The sequence below is a fragment of the Callithrix jacchus genome, chromosome 10, assembly GCF_049354715.1.
Source record: "Callithrix jacchus isolate 240 chromosome 10, calJac240_pri, whole genome shotgun sequence".
Lineage (NCBI taxonomy): Eukaryota > Metazoa > Chordata > Mammalia > Primates > Cebidae > Callithrix > Callithrix jacchus.
In genome coordinates, this window is record NC_133511.1 from 16535018 (window position 1) to 16554877 (window position 19860).

Here is a 19860-nt window from a genome sequence, read left to right on the forward strand (position 1 = left end):
CTATGTTTCAAAAAAAAAAAAAAAATAGACTTTGCACAAGGAATTGGGACTTGAAAGAACAGGTGACCAGGATCTCAATGTACCCTCCAGGATGAGAACAGCTGTCATCAACAAGGGTAGCTAATGCCGTGGGGTATAAGAGAAGGCAGTTACTTACCCAGATGTCCACTTTGGGCCCATCATACTCTTTTCCTTCAAATAGTTCAGGTGCAGCATAGGGAGGGCTGCCACACCATGTCTTCAGCAGCTGCCCAGGAGTGAAGAGGTTACTGAAACCAAAATCTAGAAAGGCAAATTGACTTAATTAATATTATTGTAACTGGGCAAACACTAGTCTCTAGTCACTAAAGATTCCAAATCATTAAGTGTGAATACTGAATGCAAAAAGAGAACACTTAGAAACCACATAGCCAGACACTTAAAAAGTAACAGTGAAACAGAGATACAGATGAGCTGAAATACGAAGATAAACATGATCAGGTCATGTCAGCAGAAATGGTGCAGCTCCCTTCGGAAACCTAGGCAGAAAAAGGCGAGTGGTACTTGTTCCTTTAAGAATGCAAATGAAACTGGATGATAAGACCACATCAGAATCAGAAAACACATGTAAGCCTACTCAACTAATTCACACCCAAAATTGTTATGTTATTTTTACTTCTTATGACAAACACATCTATGACAATTTAAAAATTAGACAAAGTGATATTATTATAATTAAGGTAGTTTATTCAAAAGGAAGAATATATGACTTACTTAAAATTAAAATGTAAGCAAGAATGCTTACATTTTAATTTTAACTCCCCTTGTGCTTCAATTTCCCTTCCTCCTTCTCTCTCCCTCCTACTGCTGTAAGAGGCATTAGATGGGAGGTAGAAGGGACGAGTCTTTGGGAGACACACTAACACAATGAGCAAGGATGGCCAGCCAAAGGACTGAGTCTTTGGTGTAGAAATGCTATTATTTATGTATGCATGCCCACGTGACAGGCTAGAAATCCCTCACGCCCAGGCACACCATGCTCCCTGCAATCACAGCATCTGAAAATGCTAAGCACCCACCTACTCTCTAAATTCTTCCCTCTCTTTTCTAGTTTTATCCTTGTTGACAACTCTCCTTTTGCTATTCGCTTTCCTTCTTTCTACCTTCTACAGAAGGTGTTTTCCAGCAGGCTTTGCTGATTTTAACTGCCTCTCCTTGCGGGATGTTTTCTCAGGGCTAACCCTTTTGATCTCATCACTTCCACTAGCATTTGTTTGGGGATAATTCCCCGAATTTGTATGTCTGGCCCTGGTACCACTCTTAAGTTCCTGGCATGAATTCCCAATACTTGCTTGGGAAGAAAGTCTCAACCTTCCAAAGTCATACCTGCGCTTTCAGTGCTCCTATCCTCATTAGTGACATTACCACCTGTGTTACTAGAAACATTGGAGTCATCTTTAAATCCTTTCTCCCTCCCATTTCCCAGTTCCAGCTGCTAATACAATGCTCACTGCTTCAACTCCGTGTGTCTTGAATCCACCTCCTCTGTTCTATTTCCATTTCTACCATTGTAGTTCATACTCTTAGCATCGCTAGCTTAGACTGATGCTACTGCTTACTTCCTGTCTATTTCATCTCCCCCTAAGCCATGCATTCATAGCACAATTACGCAAACCAGAGCCTGTTACCTCCTTGCTCAAAAACATGGGCTGGCTCCCTTCTACTTACAGAAGTCTTCACATCTCAGCACTATCATTTAAGGCCCTTCACGACCCAGCTCCATCCAGTCTTCCCAGTTTATCCCTGGCCACACTAGCATCACTAGACTATTCACATCCTGTGTTTACAGGCCTTCCCTATGCTATTTCCTCTCTGTGTCATGCCTTTTCCTTTCCTTTCCATCTTTAAAATATCACTCATTTTCAAGGCCCAGTCAAATATTACTTCCTATATGAAGTACAGGAACTGATTTCTACCAGAAAACTCCATGTCAGTGGCTTCCTCCTCTGTGCTTCCACAGTCTTTTTTTTTTTAACGCCTCTACATCCCACTACACGCTGCCTTATATTGTACTTGATTGTATTATGTGTTTATACCCTCCATTAATTAGTAAATGGAGGAGATATCGTTTTCTTTATCCTAGTCTCTAAACAGTGGTTCTAATACACAGCAGAGACTCAAGAAAGGATCATGAGATTAAACTCACTGGGCAATAAAATCACGGGACCATTTCCTCTCATCACCTTCTGACTAGTGGAGACTTCCCAAACTGACAATGGCAGCTGGCCAGCAATGAGAGCCTCTGCTTCCTAGCTTCCTTCCCAAGGTTCTAAAATTAACTTAATGATCACAAGGGGTGTGGCAGTCAGGACCACAGATAGAATCATTATAGCTACTTCTATGAGAAGACAAATACTCTCATTCATTAATGAAAAAAATAATACTTCTGTGAATTCTCCATGGATCCCCTACAAGAAATGTCCCCTATCTACTCTATTATCTGAATACATATATAACCTATTCTTCTGGCTCCTGAAAAACACCCTCTCTTGTAAAGATCTAGCCTCTCTCTCTGTTCCTTAAGGAGACCATATTCTTCTCTTTACAGTATCTAAGAGTGTTTAACAAAGTGGGCACTTAATAAATGGTGACTATGAACAAAACTGCATTTAACGATCCACCAACTAACCTACAACTTTTGAAACACTGTAACTTTCACTTACAAATTAAAGTCTGCACACACAAGTCACCATTAAGATTTTTTTCTTAGGAGAGTGGGGACAGGTTGCTAAAAATCCCAGCAAATGAGATTCAGCAAAGTTGAAGTCTCTGGAAATTATCCAGAAAGAAGGTGCTTAGGTTTGCAAAAATAAAAGGATAGAAAAAAGATCCTTAGATTTGCAAAAACCTTCACCAGATCCTTTTCCATGACAGCCTTCCATGTGGAGAAGACCACAGTGCAGAGGAGAAACGTGAATGATTCTGTTCTGCCTGATGGATTTGGACACTGGAATGACTGAATAATAAACTCTAGAAGAAACACGCAGTTTTTTATTTGTGTTTTCAATGGAGCATACAACAGGCTAAGCAATGAGTTTAAACCAGTTGAGTTTAAATTTTCCTGTAAGCAGTTAAAATGAACAGATTTCATTTTGAACCACTAATGTTTAGTAACCTTTCTAGCATTTTACTTTGCCAGGGAGGAGAAGGCGCAGACTTAATATCATGAGCTTGTTATTTTATGTACCAAACAGGAAATTGTTACAAAGAAAACAATATCAAAAGAAACCAGCTTCAGCAATGTCTGCGGGCTTAGACTGCTACCAGCTAGTAGTTTTTATACGAGAAATGAGTGTATGACCATGAACGATATATTAGGGCTAGGCAACCAGAGAGGGCCACATCTGCAGAAGCACCTGCTTCCACTATGTTACATCCAAACAGCTGGCTTCAACAATCAAATACTACTGGCTTGCTCTCATCTATTATGCACCAAACAAAATCCTCTAGTCTTGGAAACCTGTGGAGAGGTCTTCTATAATCTCATTCCAAGTACTGTGACTCCCACCTCTAAGGTGTCGTACATTCAAGCAGAATCTGCTATTCCCTGCCTACAAGACATCTATTACCTCCCAAATATGGGCAGACTCCTTTAGTTACGGAGCCTGCGATGTCCCAGTTCTTTCAGGATCTGATCCACCCTCCCTTTTCAATATACATGTTTTTATAAATTGACGGTTTCGTTGAAAGCATATTGCTGTCTTCTCTTCCCTACCAGTGGCTCTTTACTTCACATTAATCTTCACCATGGCATCTTATAAGTTAAAATTCTGGCTAATTTGCTGCCCATTCAGCTATAACATATTTTCTGAACATTTACATTATCCATGTGGGAAAGCCTCAAATTATTACCATGTACTAAATCTGAAAGTCATTTTGAAAATTCAGTGCCTTCCAATCAATACTTCCGGGGCTGAATAACTGCGATGGGGAGAACACCTCCTCTTTATTCTCTTAACTGCTTGCCTCTGGAGACATTTTGCTACACATTTTAAGAGGACTGGAAGGAGAAAATACAGTTAAACAAACTAGTCTATTTTAGGTTTTGTTGGTAGTTTAGCGATGTACTGGGGGAATTATGGGGTGCGTGGTAGGAAATGGAGGTGGGGAACAGACAGACATGAAGCAGAATCACTAAGAACTTTGCTGTTTTTAGTTATCTACATGTATAGACAACTGAAAAAAATGGAAAGATCATCCAAGTTGGAGGAAAAAAAATTCTCATAACAAAAATTAAAGCAGTGAGTAAAAAAGAATGAGGAAGAATTCTCACTGGCTTAAGTCGGAAATGCCAAAGAAAAAGTAAAGAAAAACTTTTTTTTTTTTTTTTTGGGGGGGGAGATGGAGTCTTGCTTTGTTTCCCAGACTGGAGTGTAGTGGCACAATCAGCTCACTGCAGTCCTTACCTCGTGGACTCAAGCCATCTTTCTGCCTCAGCCTCCTAAGGAGCTGGGACTACAGGCAAACACTACCATGCCTAGCTATTTAAAAAAATTTTTTTTGTAGTGATAGGGGTCTTGGTATGTTGTCCCAGCTGGTCTCAAACTCCTGGGCTCAAGCAATCCTCCTACTTAGGCCTTCCTAAGTGTGGGGATTACAAGCATCAGCCACTACGCCCAGCCAAGAAAAGCTTTAGAGCTTAAGCTTGATCTGCAACTTGAACCTAGAAAATCATTTCTATTTAATAGGCTTGTTCATCTTATTTTGGTTCTGGAGCTGCTCTAATTCACCATGTCTTTCATTATTTACCAAAGCTTTTATTCTTAATGTCTTTTTTATATGTCTCTAAATAAGTTCCTCCATTCCCTTCCTCACTTATGTAACATGTATTTATGGAACCCTTCCAATGGGTATAGCAATATGTTAGTTCTTCTAACAAACCAAAAGCATAAGCAATGGTTCTAGGGAAAGGCGCAAAGGAAGCAGAACTTGGTTGAATGGCCAGAATCTGGAGAGGCAAAGAAGGAAGGCAGACAGTGTGCTCTGAATGGCAGTCAGGAGGGAGCATGAGCAAGGGTGGAACATTCAGAATTAACTTGCTAAATTCAAGTGACAAGCAAGACACTGCTTTGGGCATAATACAGGGTTTGTAGGGGCATATGGCAAGAAATAAAGAGGGCACAGTAGCATCAGGCCAGATAAAATACAGCTTCAAATGACAGAATGAAGACTTTGAACTTCATCCTGTAGACCATTACTATTTTTAATTTCCTTCTTTTTCCCCCCACATTTAAAATTTTTATTAGATTTCAGATACAAAAATATTTGATTATGAATTTATTATAACCCTTGGTTCATGAGACTCTCCACTCATTTACTGCTTTTATTTAAATTGTTTTTTTCATACAGCCTTAATCGAGATAAGGTATATATATAATTTCATATTCTTAATCTCTTTCATAAGTCTCTCATAAAATATTCTTTTATAAAATGTTCTTTTTCTTTTTAATTTTAAATTTTAAAATATAAAATAAAATAGAGATGGGGTCTCACTATGTTGCCCAGGCTGGTCTGGAACGCCTTAGTTCAAATGATCCTCCCACCTCAGCCTTCCAAAGTGCTGGGATTACAGGCATGATCCTGGCCATAAAATATTTCTTATGTTTCATGTTCCATAAAATTCACCCATTTAAAGTGTAATGCTCCGTGGCTCTTAGTACATTCACAGAGTTGTGCAGCCATTATCATAATCAATTTTAGGACATTTTTCACCTTGTAAGGAAAAGGTAGGGAAAAAAGAAAAGAAGAAATTTTAGAACATTTTCATCACCCCAAAAAGAAACCTGTACTAATTAGGAGTTACTCCCAAACACCCCTCAGGTCTCTCACCAATGGCCCATCCCTAGCCCTTCGACTTTCTGCTTCTATGGACTTTGTCAGTTTTGGACATTTCACATGAATGGAATCATACAACATGTGAGCTTTGGTGTCTGGCTTCTTTCGCTTAGCATAACGTTTTGGAGGCGCATCCATGTTGCTGCATGTGTCAGTACTTCAGTGTATCTTACTGCTGAATAACATTCCACGACATGGACACTCCACATTTTATTTATTCATCAGTTGATGAACATGCAGGTTGTTTCCACTTTTCAGCAGTTACAAATAATGCAGCTACGAACATTTATGTGAGTCTCCGTGTGGCCAGATGTTTCCATTTCTCTTAGACATACACCTGGGAGTGGAACTGCTGGGTCATATGATAACCGTTTAACTTTTTGAGGAAGTACCCAAACTGCTATCCCAAGTGGCTGTACCATTTTACAGCCCTACCAGCAATGTACAAGGATTCCAATTTCTCCACATCTTCGCCAACACTCACTGCCTTTATTATCATTACTTATTATTGTTATTACAGCTATCCCAGTGGGTATGAAATGGTATCTTACTGTGGTTTTGATTTATGTTTCCCTGATGACCAATAATGTTGAGCACCTTTTCATGTGCTTTTCAGTCATTTGTATATCTGCTTTGGAGAAATGTCTATTCAAATCATTTGCACAGTTTAAAATTGGGTTGTCTTATTATTGAGTTGTGAATGCTCTTTATAACATTCTGTATACGAATCTCTTATTAGATATACGATTTGCAAATATTTCCTCCCATTCTGTGAATTTTCATTTTCTTGATGATGTCCTTTGATAAAAGTTTTACATGCTGATGAGGTCCAATTTATCTGTATTTCCTTTTGTCATTTATGCTTTTGGTGTGAATGTAAAGGAACCAATAAAACCTAATTCTTTCTGAAGAGGTTCGAGAGCCACTATTACAGGCAGTAAGGAGTTGCTAGAACTTCTGGAGCAGGCAGGTGATGTGGTAAAATAAACCAGAAAGCAAGATCGGGTTACGTGTGAGGTGAATACTGAAGGGCTGTGACAAGGTGAGAGCAGTGAAAAGGAGAAAACCAGTTCAAAAGATGTTCTGAAAAGAGCAGACAGTACTTAACAACAAACAGAATATATGGGATGAGAAAGAAGGAAAAGTAGAGAATATGGTCGTCAAGTGTCTGAGCAGATGGCAAACTTAAGGAAAGGAGAAGTTGGTTTGGGAAGAAAAAAATTACTTTCCTGAATTTGAGAGGTGATCAGATATTTAAGTGCAGACGTCCGGGGAAACTGAATTATAGTAATAAATGGATAAAATATTTTTGAAAGAAAAAGTAGAGAAAAGGGACGGATGGGAATTAGGGCTTCGGAAACGCTCAGAGGCACTTCCTATTCTCTAGGTGCAAGAATAGAAAGAGGATGCAGCAAAAAGGAGAGAGAAAGGACGGTTAAAGGAAAAAGTCAGGAAAACGCGTGACGAGGCACCCAAGAGAGGAGAAAAATGTTCCACAGAAGAAGAATGTGGCTTACAGGATCCGTGTAGTCTCCTCCAAGTGTTACATAGCTTCGATCTGAGGGAAAACAGTGACATCACTACTCTCAACGAGAAATGGTATCATTTTCATCTCAGAGTTTTTGTTTATTTGTTGCAAAGACAGGCTGTCACAGAAACGGACAAATCTACGAATATAATCCAGATCCATTCAGAAAACAGAATGTCAAGCTGTGAATAAAATCAGGCATTTCTTACCAAGATTGATGACAACCAATAAATACTAACCCTAAGTTATATACAAATACATTCGAGTACTGAGAAACGAGCACCTTGGCTATGCAGATGAGTGGCAAGAGCCCCGGAGGGAGCAGGGATCCGGGAAGACCTAGAACCCTCCAGCGCAGCAGTTCTCCTATTTGTGCTGCACTCTGTAGTATTAAACAGATGTTTTTCAAAGGACGCTCTGTTGAGTGCTGTGCTAGAGCACCTTGCATTTACTAACTCATCGAGATGAGCATTATTTTTGTTTTTTGCCTGAGAAGTTAAGTAACATTCGAAGTACAAAGGTTAAAGAGAAATTAGTATGAACCAGATCCAGCCTTTAATACCAGTTTTCAGTGCCCTCAAATTCCAGGCCCACATTCTGCTTTCAGCATCATGTATGTGATCATATTTAAATTCATGGACATCCCATAATTATTTTTATTAAAACTTGCAACTTTGCCAGGCACAGATTACAGATTAACACCTGTAATCTCAGCACTTTGGGAGGCCAAGGCGGGCAGATCCCCTGAGGTCAGGAGTTCGAGACCAGCCTGGCCAAAATGGCAATATCCCATCTCTACTAAAAATATAATAATTGGCTGGGTGTGGTGGTGGACACCTAAACTCCCAGCTACTTGGGAGGCTAAGGCAGTTGAATCGCTTGAACCCAGGAGGCAGAGGGCTCTACCAGGGCCTAAACTGCACCATGCACTCTAGCCTGGGTGACAAGAGCAAAACTCTGTTTCAAAAAAACAAAAAACTTGCAAATTCCTTAGTTACTACAGTTTACTGTTTTTCATTTTATTATTGACTGCCACCCTTTTCTCTGCTTACGTTAATTCCCAAAGACACATCATGCTTCAGGAATACTGAGTCAAGTTTCTTTTAAAAACATGCATAGAAAAGAATGGTAGACACCGCTTATCAATGGGGAAAAGAATAAATTTTTCAATAAGTGGCACAGGAACAATTGGTTATTCATAAGGAAAAAAAATTACATAGGCTGCCTACACCTCACATTCTATCCCCAAATTAATTCCAGGTGGATTATAGCCCTAATGGGAAAGGTAGAACTATGAAATTTTTATTTAAAAAAAAAAGAATATCTTTATAGCCTCAGGGGATGGAAGAATTTCTCAAACAAGAAACAGAAAGTGCTAATCATAAAGGGCTAAGTGGTAAACTTGGTTACATTAAAATTATGCCAAAGTTTATATACACCTTAGAGAGAATGAAGTGAGAAACCACAAAGTGAGGAAGGGTATTTCTAACACATAAAATAAAGGACTCAGCTGGGCATGATGGCTCACTCCTGTAATCCCAGCATTTTGGAAAGCCAAGGCAGAAGAAACGCTTGAGCTCAGGAGTGTAAGACCAGCCTGGGAAAATATAGGGAGAACTCGTTTCTACAAAAACTAAAAATAAATTAGCCAGGCCTGTGGTCCCAGCTACTCAGGAGGCTAAGGCAAGAGGATTGCTTGAGCCTGGGGAGTCGAGACTGCAGTGAGCTGAGATCATGCCACTGCTCCGCAGCCTGGGTGACAGAGTGAGACCCTATCTCAACAACCAACCAACCAATCAATAAAAAAACAAAGGACTTGTAGCCAGACTATCAAAAAGAGACAAGAAAATCTCCTATAAATGAATAAGACCAATAGGAAACCCAGTCGAAAAATGAGCAAGAGACTATTTAAGAAGACAATTGACTAAAAAAAAAAAAGGGCCAAGACACAAAAAGAAGCTCAATTTCAATCTCATTATTAAAGACAAACAATAAAAAATCAAACCCACAACAAAATAACTATTACACAGTTGCCAGACAGACAAAAATTTTAAAGTAGATAATAACAAGCACTGAAGAGGACATGGAGCGAGGGGAACTCTCACACCTGCTGGACAGTTCAGCATTACCAAATAAAAACTGAAACAGACATACTATATGACCCAGCAATTTCACTTCTCAGTTTATACTCTTAAATGTTTACGAATACACATTAATGTTTAAGAGTATGCCAGGACAAACGTTTAGGAATGTTCATTGAAGCTGTTCGTAAGTGCCCCAAAATGAAAGGGCTTTTGCTTTTAAAATAGCTAGTTAGGTACAATGGAAAAATAATTTGTGGTATATTCATAGCATGGAATACTATATAGAAATAAAAATGAACAAATTTGTGGTATATTCATAACATGGAATACTATATAGAAATAAAAATGAACAAATTTGTGGTATATTCATAACATGGAATACTATATAGAAATAAAAATGAACAGCTATACAAACAGCATGGATAAATCTCACAGACTGTTGCATGAAACAGACACAAAATAATATAATAATATGATTCTATTTATTTATAGTTCAAAACAAGCAAAACTACATTGTTTAAGGATGGACCCACTACACATTATACTCAATATAAATGGCATCCCTTGGAGCAAAACCCCTGAGTAATACATTACATCAGAGGCAAAACTATTAAAAGAAAACAAAAACACCTAGAAAGTAGAGCATATTAAGTGATTAACACAAAAGTAAAAAAAAGTTTTTCCTCTTGGGGGAATGATATGGTTGTGATGAGCTGTACAGTCTGGGCTGATGACATTTTCTGGGTTTTTGACCTGAGCGGCAATGACTACACAGGTGTTTGCTTCCAGTGATTCACTGAAGTGTATGTACATGCTTAAAGAAAATGTTTTGTGTATATACGTAATATTTCACAACAAATGAAAGATAAAAGATAAAAGAATAGCTCTTTTTCCTCCTCCACTACTATTTCTTGCCACTTGGAGCCATTGCTCTGGGATCTAAGCTCATTAGGGCTTTTGAGGGCAGAGATTTTCTCAACACTGATTTCACAGGGCTTAGCACAATGCTGACAGGAAGAGAAAGCACTCAATAAATACCTTACCAACAACTCACTGATTAGGAACAGAGAGGGTGGAAAAAAGGGAAGAAAAGAGAGATGTACTTTGAAATAGGAAATGAATGTATCCGAACTCAGCGTAGGAACTGGGAACTACTTGCTAAGACACAGATCTCAACTGGGTTTTGCTGAAAATAGCAATCTTCACATATGAAGAAAAACTGCAATCTAGGAAGAATACATACAAGATGAAGTTTCCTGTTATAATTAAACGCAATTTTAAAGGAGGAGTAAATATTTTAGTTATAGGTATAATCATTAATGCTAAAATGGCAATTAGGTACAAGTAATATGCTTATTATTCACATGATTGAAAATAATACTATTACTCCCACACTAATAACTATTTCTCAGTAACCCTTATTAGTAAGAAACAAAGCTAGTATACATCACGTATTGTTAATTTAAAAATTCATTTTTCTCTATAATATCACTTGCTTCCTTAGTTCAAACAAGAGCTGTTAACAAAAACACTTAAGGCTGGGCATGATGGTTCACACCTGTTATCCCAGCACTTTGGGACCCCAAGGTGGGCAGATCACGAGGTCAAGAGATTGAGACCATCCTGGGCAACATAGTGAAACCCCGTCTCTATTAAAAATACAAAAATCAGCTGGGCGTGGTGGTGCACACCTGTAGTCCCAGCTATTTAGGAGGCTGATGCAGGAGAATCACTTGAACCCAGGAGGCGGAGGTTGCAGTGAGCTGAGATCACGCCACTGTACTCCAGCCTAGCAACAAAGCTAGACTCCATCTCAAAAAAAAAAAAAAAAAAAAAAACAGTAAAAAATATTTACGTTTTCCTTCTTCTCCTTCAATATGTCCAACTTAACTATCTAATTAAAAAAACATATCCAGAAAAAAAATTTTAAAACCTAGATAGTATTTTTAAAAAGCTGTATAACTGAAAGTTGACATAGTTTTAATAATCTTTTAGATAATCTTAACTCTTCCCTCACTTTTTTTAAAAACTTATGTTTTTCTGATTATAATCTTTAAGTTATTCAAATCCCAAAGGCAAGTAGCCAGTAAACACACAGGGCCTCATCATCTCTCCAAAACCACAGGCACTCTGTATTTGGCAACTATCTTCTTTCCCCATTCCAGAGCTAATATCGCCCTAAGGAACACTGAAGGGCTGTACTGCTCCAGCTCAAGTTAGCCTGGGAAGAGAAAGGGGGAATGCCTGGGATCATTCTCATTGGTTGGATTCCAGAGGACACAAGCTAAACTAGACTACCATAAGCTGTAGTTTAGTTCATGTGACTCAAGATGCAGAGTGCTAGCAGGCCAAACACTGGTGAAACATAAAGAAAAAAAAAAAGAACAAAACAGAAGAGTGACAACTTCAATACAAGTGAAAAACAAGAACAAAAAAACACAGAAACTGAAGGCAAAGAAATGATTCCGTGTATGTTCAAAAGGTTAAGTAAATATGCTTTGTAGTTGTGGAATGCACTAACAAATGTCAAAGAAAAAGTGAGGATCGTGCTAACGCCAAGAATTGGTGAGATCATAGAACTGTATGGGGCCCGGTGCAGCGGTGCACACCTGTAGTCACAGCTACCTGGGAGGCTGAGGCCAGAGGATCCCTGGAGCCCAGGAGTTCAAGGCACAGTGAACCATTAGCACACCACTACACTCCAGCCTGGGTGACAGAGCAAGACCCTGTCTTTCAAAAAAACAAAACAAAACAAAAACTATATGGGGTAGATCAGGTAAATTATGGTATATACACTTGATGTGCAATCATTAAAAATAATGACTATATGGAGCAACACGGGAAATATAAAATCGTGTATACACTGATTATAAGTGTGAAAAATATGCATAGTCCAAAGACAAAAGGAAAAGCATTCCAACTATTAATGATAGTTTCAGAGGTAGGATTACAGCCTGAATATTTAAAAAGGTTTTGTTGCTGTTTAAATTTTCTATAGTATGCTTTATTATTCTATAACTAACATTTTTATTTTAAGTATAAAGGAGGCTGAGGCAGGAGAATTGCGTGATCCCAGGAGGCAGAGGTTGCGGTGAGCCGAGATCGCGCCATTGCACTCCAGCCTGCGTAACGAGAGCGAAACTCCGTCTCAAAAAAAAAATATATATATATATATATTATATATAATCTTGAACAATAAGAACAAAAACACCAAACAGTTAGTTTTACATAATTCTCAGGTACTGACGCTGATAAAATACTTTACATCCCTTACTGCTTACTTACTGGCAAGGAAGATGTATGACCTACAGATCAACATTAAAATGATGACTATTCTAAAGAGTTACAGAAGAACAGGGAGAAACAGAAGCCGATGAAGATGGATACACACACCCACACAGCAGAAGCCATATGGGCGGAGCGAAGCTGGTCTCTTCATGTGGCCTATGGTCATTTATTTCTCTACCGCAAGTGGCTCTTAATATAATTTGGTAAGTTGCTTTCCAACCCCCAACACCCTGGTTGGTTAGCAGTTGTCTGCAGGCTGAAATGGCAACTTAAATCCCTTTTTCTTAATACAGAGCAGGAGACTTTAATTTGAACCATGTGACTGTCTTCTAAGATGGCTTAAATACCACAGTTTCCTATCAGTTTTGAGACTTGGAATTCTTTGTTGGAGGTGAGATGAGGAGCCTGGGGATAGATAAGGTAGTGATACTGATATCTCTACAAATAAGTATATCATCAACTGGATACATGTATGTGGTAAGGGAAAAGAGAGAAACGGGTGGTATTAATTTATACCTCAGGGTAACTGCAACAGGAAATTTTCTTACTTGGTCTACCGCTTCAGAGCAATGAGCTTGCCTTCTCTTTTGGCTAACCAAAGAACAATCCAAAGCAGATGTAAACAGATCAGGTACAGCTTTCAGCTAGTTCCAGTGTTCTTAGTGTCTGCTAAGGCAATACAGTACAGCTTCGAGCGACGGCCAACCCTGCCTTCCAAGGATAACTTGTGCTTCCCTTCCTTGCTGCATAAGTAAGTAGCTTGGAAGTGGGGAGCAGAGGGAAAAAGTAAAGTGGGAAAATATTTACTTATCCTAAAGGAACAACCTCACCAAAAATCCCTGTGACAGATCCTTCATGTTTTCAAAACTAAAAGCTTCTGAGGACTCACAATCCCAATATTGCATTTGCAATTAGAGACAAAGATGAAGACAGAAACAATTAGGTTCTTGATTAATTTCTAATCATAGAAATGTTGTTGCTAGAAATGACTCAGAGAACCAAAGATCAAGACTGGTGTAAGAACAGTATGTAAATAGGATTTAGAATATTCCATTGATGTTAAAATGGAACATGACACTAACAAGGAACTAAATCTGCCTTTCCTATACAATGTCACTGGCCAAACCATGTGACCCAAAGACTTTATTTGAAACTGAACAAAACAAGAGTCAAGAGTGTGGATCTCAGAATTGTGGAAGTGATAAAGGATGAGTTTCAAGGTTCTCAGAAATCACAATATTCGTTCACTCTTAAAAACAGATCTTGGCAAGTCCTCAGTATTTAGTAGTCACTTCAACCCCTGGCTGAACTTCCTTACCAGGAGCTAACAGAGCAGTAATGCCAAAAACTCCTGGCTCAGTCTTAGTATACATACACAAGAGAAAATTCCTTCAAGGAAAAAAAAAAAAAAATCAAGTAGTCAGCTTATTTGGGGGAGATTTGGACGAGCACTAGATTGGCATTTTCAGTGAGTGATTTATATATTTTTTTCCCAAAGCACCTTAGCACATAGAAGAGCTGAACTTGGCAACTTTTAAATCAGGTAATAAACCAATCTTCTCCACTCTATTTATTCTAGATAACAACAGCCAACCCTTCTCATAAAAACCCCAAAACACCTCCTCAATATAGGATCTTTGCATCAAACTCAGTATTGACTAGTTGTATAAAGGAAAGGGCTATAATGAGATAATTTGTACAACTGATACAAACAGTACTCACTGGAATTCTTAAAAACATTAATGAGTACGATCGTAGTCATGATTTTAAAGAGTATCAATAAGAACAATAAAAGCCTAATCATTTAATCAGGTAAGTTTCTAATAATGATAGGTGAGCATGGTACAAAATTTTAGTGTACCTTTTATAGAACATGATGAATCAGTGTCCCCTTAAATTCTCTTGAACTGCGTGAACCCAGGAGGCAGAGGTTGCAGTGAGTAGAGATCAGGCCACTGCACTCCAGCCTGGGCAACAGAGTGAGACTCTGTCTTAAGAAAACCAAAACAAAACAAAAAAAAACATTTTCCAAATTAAAAACTAAGACATATGGTCTAAACTAAGACAGAAGCCTACTTTGGGAGAAAACAAGATAGGACTGTCACTTAAGAAGCTCTAAGGTGTTACCTAGAAATGAAGAGCAGGTAACAAAATACTATCTTAGATCAAAACTAACAGAAATAAAAAAAGACTTCAAATGAGAGCAGACATCTGAAAAGTAACCCAATTGAAAGGTAATGTGAAGATAGGACAATAGGAATAAAGCACTCCCCTCCTTCATTTTTTTTTTTTTTTTGAGATGGAATCTCACTCTGTCACCCAGGCTGGAGAGCAGTGGCTCGATCTCAGCTCACTGCAACCTCTGTCTCTCAGGTTCAAGCAATTCTCATGCCTCAGCTTCCCGAGTAGCTGGGATTAAAGGCATGTGCCATCACACCTGGCTAATTTTTGTATTTTTAGTAGAGATGGGGTTTCACCATGTTGGCCAGGCTGGTCTCAAACTCCTGACCTCAGGTGATCCACCGCCTGGGCTTCCCAAAGTGCTGGGATTACAATCATAAACCACCACACCGGGCCTCCCTCCTCAATTTTCTGATGGACCATAAATATATTCTCAGTACAAGGTGAACAAGACAGACATGGTCCCTGCCCTCATGTAACAATTAGTCCAATGGGAGGAATACATATGAAACAAACACACATCTAACTATATAATTGTAACCACTGGATGAGTTTTAAGGAAAAGTTCCAGAGGGGCAATTGGTATGTAATAGAGAAAAGGGGCTTTCCTGAAGAAGAGTCTATCAACAGTTCAGAGAATATCTCAAACTGATCAAGAAAACCATGGTATACTTGAATTAGAATGTAAAGAAATGAGTACAGTTACCTTTTATTTTCCAACTTTTCTGACTCACAAACTCCTTTCAAAGGAATATATTAACTTAAAAACCTTCCAGAAAGAAAATTTAAAAATTTTAAATTTCAGAAAATTTAAAAATAATTTTGTTATTTTTGTATGATTTATGATCACTGCACCACTGCATTCCAGTCTGGGTGACAAGGAGGGAAAGAGGAGGAGGGAGAGAGAGAGAGAGAGGGAGGGAGAGAGAGGGAGGGAGGGAGGGAAAAAAGGAAGTGACTTTAGGTAAAAGACATTTTATTTTACATTAGTACATTACTTAAAAATTAATTTAAAAGTTCCCTATGAATTAAGACAAATTCATATTATTCCATTTTACAAGTGACCCACATTATTTAGTTTACTTCAATTATGCAAGAAAAAGTATTTATTTAAAATTGATATATCAGGTTTAGTAGGAAGCCATATATATATATATATATATATATATATATATATATATATATGTGTGTATATATATATATATATATATGTGTGTGTGTGTGTGTGTGTATTTTTTTTTGACAGGGAGTTGGTGGGAAGCAGCAGAGTAGAGACGGGGTCTTAATATGTTGCCCAGGCTGGTCTCAAGGGATCCTCCCGCCTTGGCCTCCCAAAGTGCTGGGATTACAGGCATGAACCACTGTGGCTGGCTCTATAAGTCACTAATATACTGAGATTATAATACACAAAACAGATGAATACTTTTCATGACCTCAGATCTGGAGTGCTTACATGTTTGAACCTAAAAACTAGACTGGTTTATATGAATTATTTTCATGCTTTGTTTTTAAATAATGAATGAAGTAACAAATATGGGGTCATCATTTCTCAGCACGTCTTTACAAATAAGACACCAGGAATGTAGATAGTCTTTATTCCCAGTAAATCAAACTGGATATAATATACACATAGATATGGATATGTGCATATAAAATGTATATACATATAGTGTATACATATTTTATGTGTATGTATGTAATGTAAAACTTTTAAACTTTGGTTTTTGAGGCCCTAGAAACAACTCGATGTCCTGTGTAAAAACCATGGCCAAATGAAGACAATTCATAAATCTGGTGAAGGATGTCCTAAGGCATTATAGAATTATCATTTTTATCCTCATCAATTTGAATGTCAACATTAGTGTTCCTTATACTTTATATAATCCAGTGACCCATAAGAGACGTAAACTTAGTAAAATACAATGAAAAACTGCACCCTGGTCAAAGCATAATAGCTTTGACAATTGATTACCATAATAGGTCGTCAATTACTTGAACTGAGTAATAAATGGAATGACTGAGCCAGAAGCATGCTCATTAGCGCTCTGCCAGCAGGTAGACTCAATTTCTACTCAAAGGCTCTCAAACTATTCCATTTAAGGAGGGCGGAAAGACCTAAACAATTATTTCATTTATTAACTTCTAAAAAAAATTGAAATGTCAGTATCACTTTGTATAACACTAATCTCTTGGAACATGGAGAATCTCTGAGGATTCAGAAATCACTGGCTGGGGAAAGATCCTGTATGCGACGTAACGTGGTAAATTAAGGATGTGCTGTGTATCCCCTCCACAAAGAAGAGCCAAAGATCACACAAATCAGGATATTTTAAAAAGATGAGATGAAATACCCATGCCTACCACTAGCAAACTGACTTTTTGATGCTAAGGAAACAGATATAAATATCATACTCACTTTCTTATGATTTTTCTTCTTTTTTTTTTTTTTTTGCAATGATTCTACAGGAAGGGGAAGGATGAAACAACACCCAGAAATCTGATATCACAGCCAGCACGATCGGCTTCTTTTTATTATTTATTTATTTATTTATTTATTTATTTATTTATTTATAAAGAAAAAAAAAAAGGAGTGAAGAAGAGGAAGAAAGAGAAAGAAAAAGAGGGAGAGAGAACGGGAATGTAGCTTTATTCTAAATCTAAAAATGGGTATTAATAATGGCCGATCAATATTTTGTATATTTAAGGTGGAGAATGTATATTTTGTGTATTTAAAGTGGAGAGCTCTATAAATATTTATTGAGTTTACTTGTTCCGGATCTGAGTTCAAGTCCTGGATATCCTTATTAATTTTCTGTCTCGTTGAGTCTAAATCTCTTTATGAGTCTTATGCATCTGGGTGTTAGGATCATTAGCTCTTATTGTTGCATTGATCCTTTTACCACATATCTTTGTTGCTTTGAAATCTATTTTATCATAAAATCTATTTTATGATTTTAAGAGAACTAATAAAGTATATTTCAGAACTCATAAATGAGAACCAGATTCTGATAGAATGGGAACTTATGACTAATATTCTGCCACTTTGCAAAGCCTTGCCTAAGAAGTCAGTCTCACTCTTTTTGACATCACTTTAATTTTAAATTTCTATAATATCACATTAAAAAATTTGTTTAGGCCAGGCACAGTGGCTCATGTCTGTAATCCTAGCACTTTGGGAGGTTGAGGCAGGAGGATCACTTGAGCTCAGGAGTTCAAGACCAAATTGGACTACAGAGTGAGAGACCTCATCTCTATAAAAAGTAAACATTTTTATTTTATTTTATCATTATTTTTTGGGATGGAGTTTCGCTTTTGTTGCCCAGGCTGGAGTGCAACGGCGTGATTTCAACTCACCACAACCTCCACCTCCCAGATTCAAGCGATTCTCTTGCCTCAGCCTCCAGAGTAGCTGGGATTACAAGCATGCGCCACCACACCCTACACTCTACTAGTTTTGTATGTTTAGTAGAGATGGGGTTTCTCCATGTTGGTCAGGGTGGTCTTGAACTCCTGACCTCTGGTGATCCACCCGCCTCAGTCTCCCAAAGTGTTGGGATTATAGGTGTGAGCCACTGCACCTGGCCGTTTTTGTTTTTGTTTTTGTTTTGTCACCCAGGCTGGAGAGCAGTGGTGCAATCAGAGCTTACTGCAACTTCAACCTCTGGGGCTCAAACGACCCTCCCACCTCAGCCTCCTGAGTAGCTGGGACTACAGGTGTGTGTTACCACACCTGGCTTCCAACACACTTTATATAACAATAAAGACTCCCCCAGAATCAAAGTGAAGGAGCACTCTGGCTGATCTGTTAGTCCCTTCCCAGCATCAACTTGCATTTGAGGAGTTTATGATCCTCATTAGGAAACATGATCTTGGGTAGACTTACATAAAAGTTCTTAGAGTTCCAATAAGAACCATAAGTTTCTATAGTTTTTACAGTTTCTATACCCACCAACAAAAGTCAAACACTGCTCTAAATGGAGTATCAATGTTCTTCTAAAACATCTTAAACTGAAACTACAGGTAAAAGGCTGGACTCAGTGGCTCACACTTGTAATCCCAACACTTAGGGAGGCAGGGTGAGAAGATCCCTTGAGCTCAAAAGTTCAAGACCAGCCTGAGCAGCAAAACAAGTTCCCATCTCTACAAAAAACTTAAAAATTAGCCAGGCATGGTGGCAAACACCTATAGTACCAGCTACTCAGGTGGCTGAGGTGGGAGGATCCCAAGCCCACGAGTTCAAGGTGAGCTATTGCACTCCAGCCTGGGTGATAGGGAGGGAAAGAGGAGGGGGGAGACGAAAAAGAGAAAGAAAGAGGGAAAGAGGGAGAGGGAGAGAGAGAAAGAAAGAGAGGGAGGGAGGGAGGGGAAGAGAGAGAGAGAAAGAAAGAGAGAGGGAGGGAGGGAGGGGAGAGAGAGAAAGAAAAGAAGGAGACAGAAAGAGAAAGAAAAAGAAGGAAGGAAGGAAGGAAGGAAGGAAGGAAGGAAGGAAGGAAGGAAGGAAGGAAGGAAGGAAGGAAGGAAGGAAGGGAGGGAGGGAGGGAGGGAGGGAGGGAGGGAGGGAGGGAGGGAGAGAGGAGAGGATGGGAGGGGAGAGGGGAGGGGAGAGGAGAGAGGAGGGGAGGGGAGGGGAGGGGAGGGGAGGGGACGGGAGGGGAGGGGAGGGGAGGGGAGAGGCAATCTATTTTAAATAGAGACACCTTGCTACTTAATCTTTAGGGACAAGGACATTAAAATTACTCTCAAATAGCAATATATCAACCATTTTTAAAACACCATATTTTTTGACAGCTTAATATAATCCATCAGTAAGAAAATTTCATTTCTTTAATTCTAAACATATATTTGACTGGAAATTCCCTCTTCCTGGCCAAGATATATGATTGGTTATCTGGTCTTAGAAATTCT

General features: G+C 38.6%; 1 protein-coding gene across 18 annotated transcripts in view; it reads right to left on the bottom strand.

Annotated features, from left to right (window-relative positions):
• Window positions 1-19860, bottom strand: part of SIK3 (SIK family kinase 3) — a 262659-nt gene that overhangs the window by 52952 nt on the left and 189847 nt on the right. For all 18 annotated transcript variants that reach the window (XM_035264652.3, XM_078339525.1, XM_035264647.3 and 15 more), the window contains one exon: window positions 158-282. In XM_035264652.3, the coding sequence (XP_035120543.1) occupies window positions 158-282 (125 nt within the window). The remainder of the gene's footprint in view (window positions 1-157; window positions 283-19860) is intronic.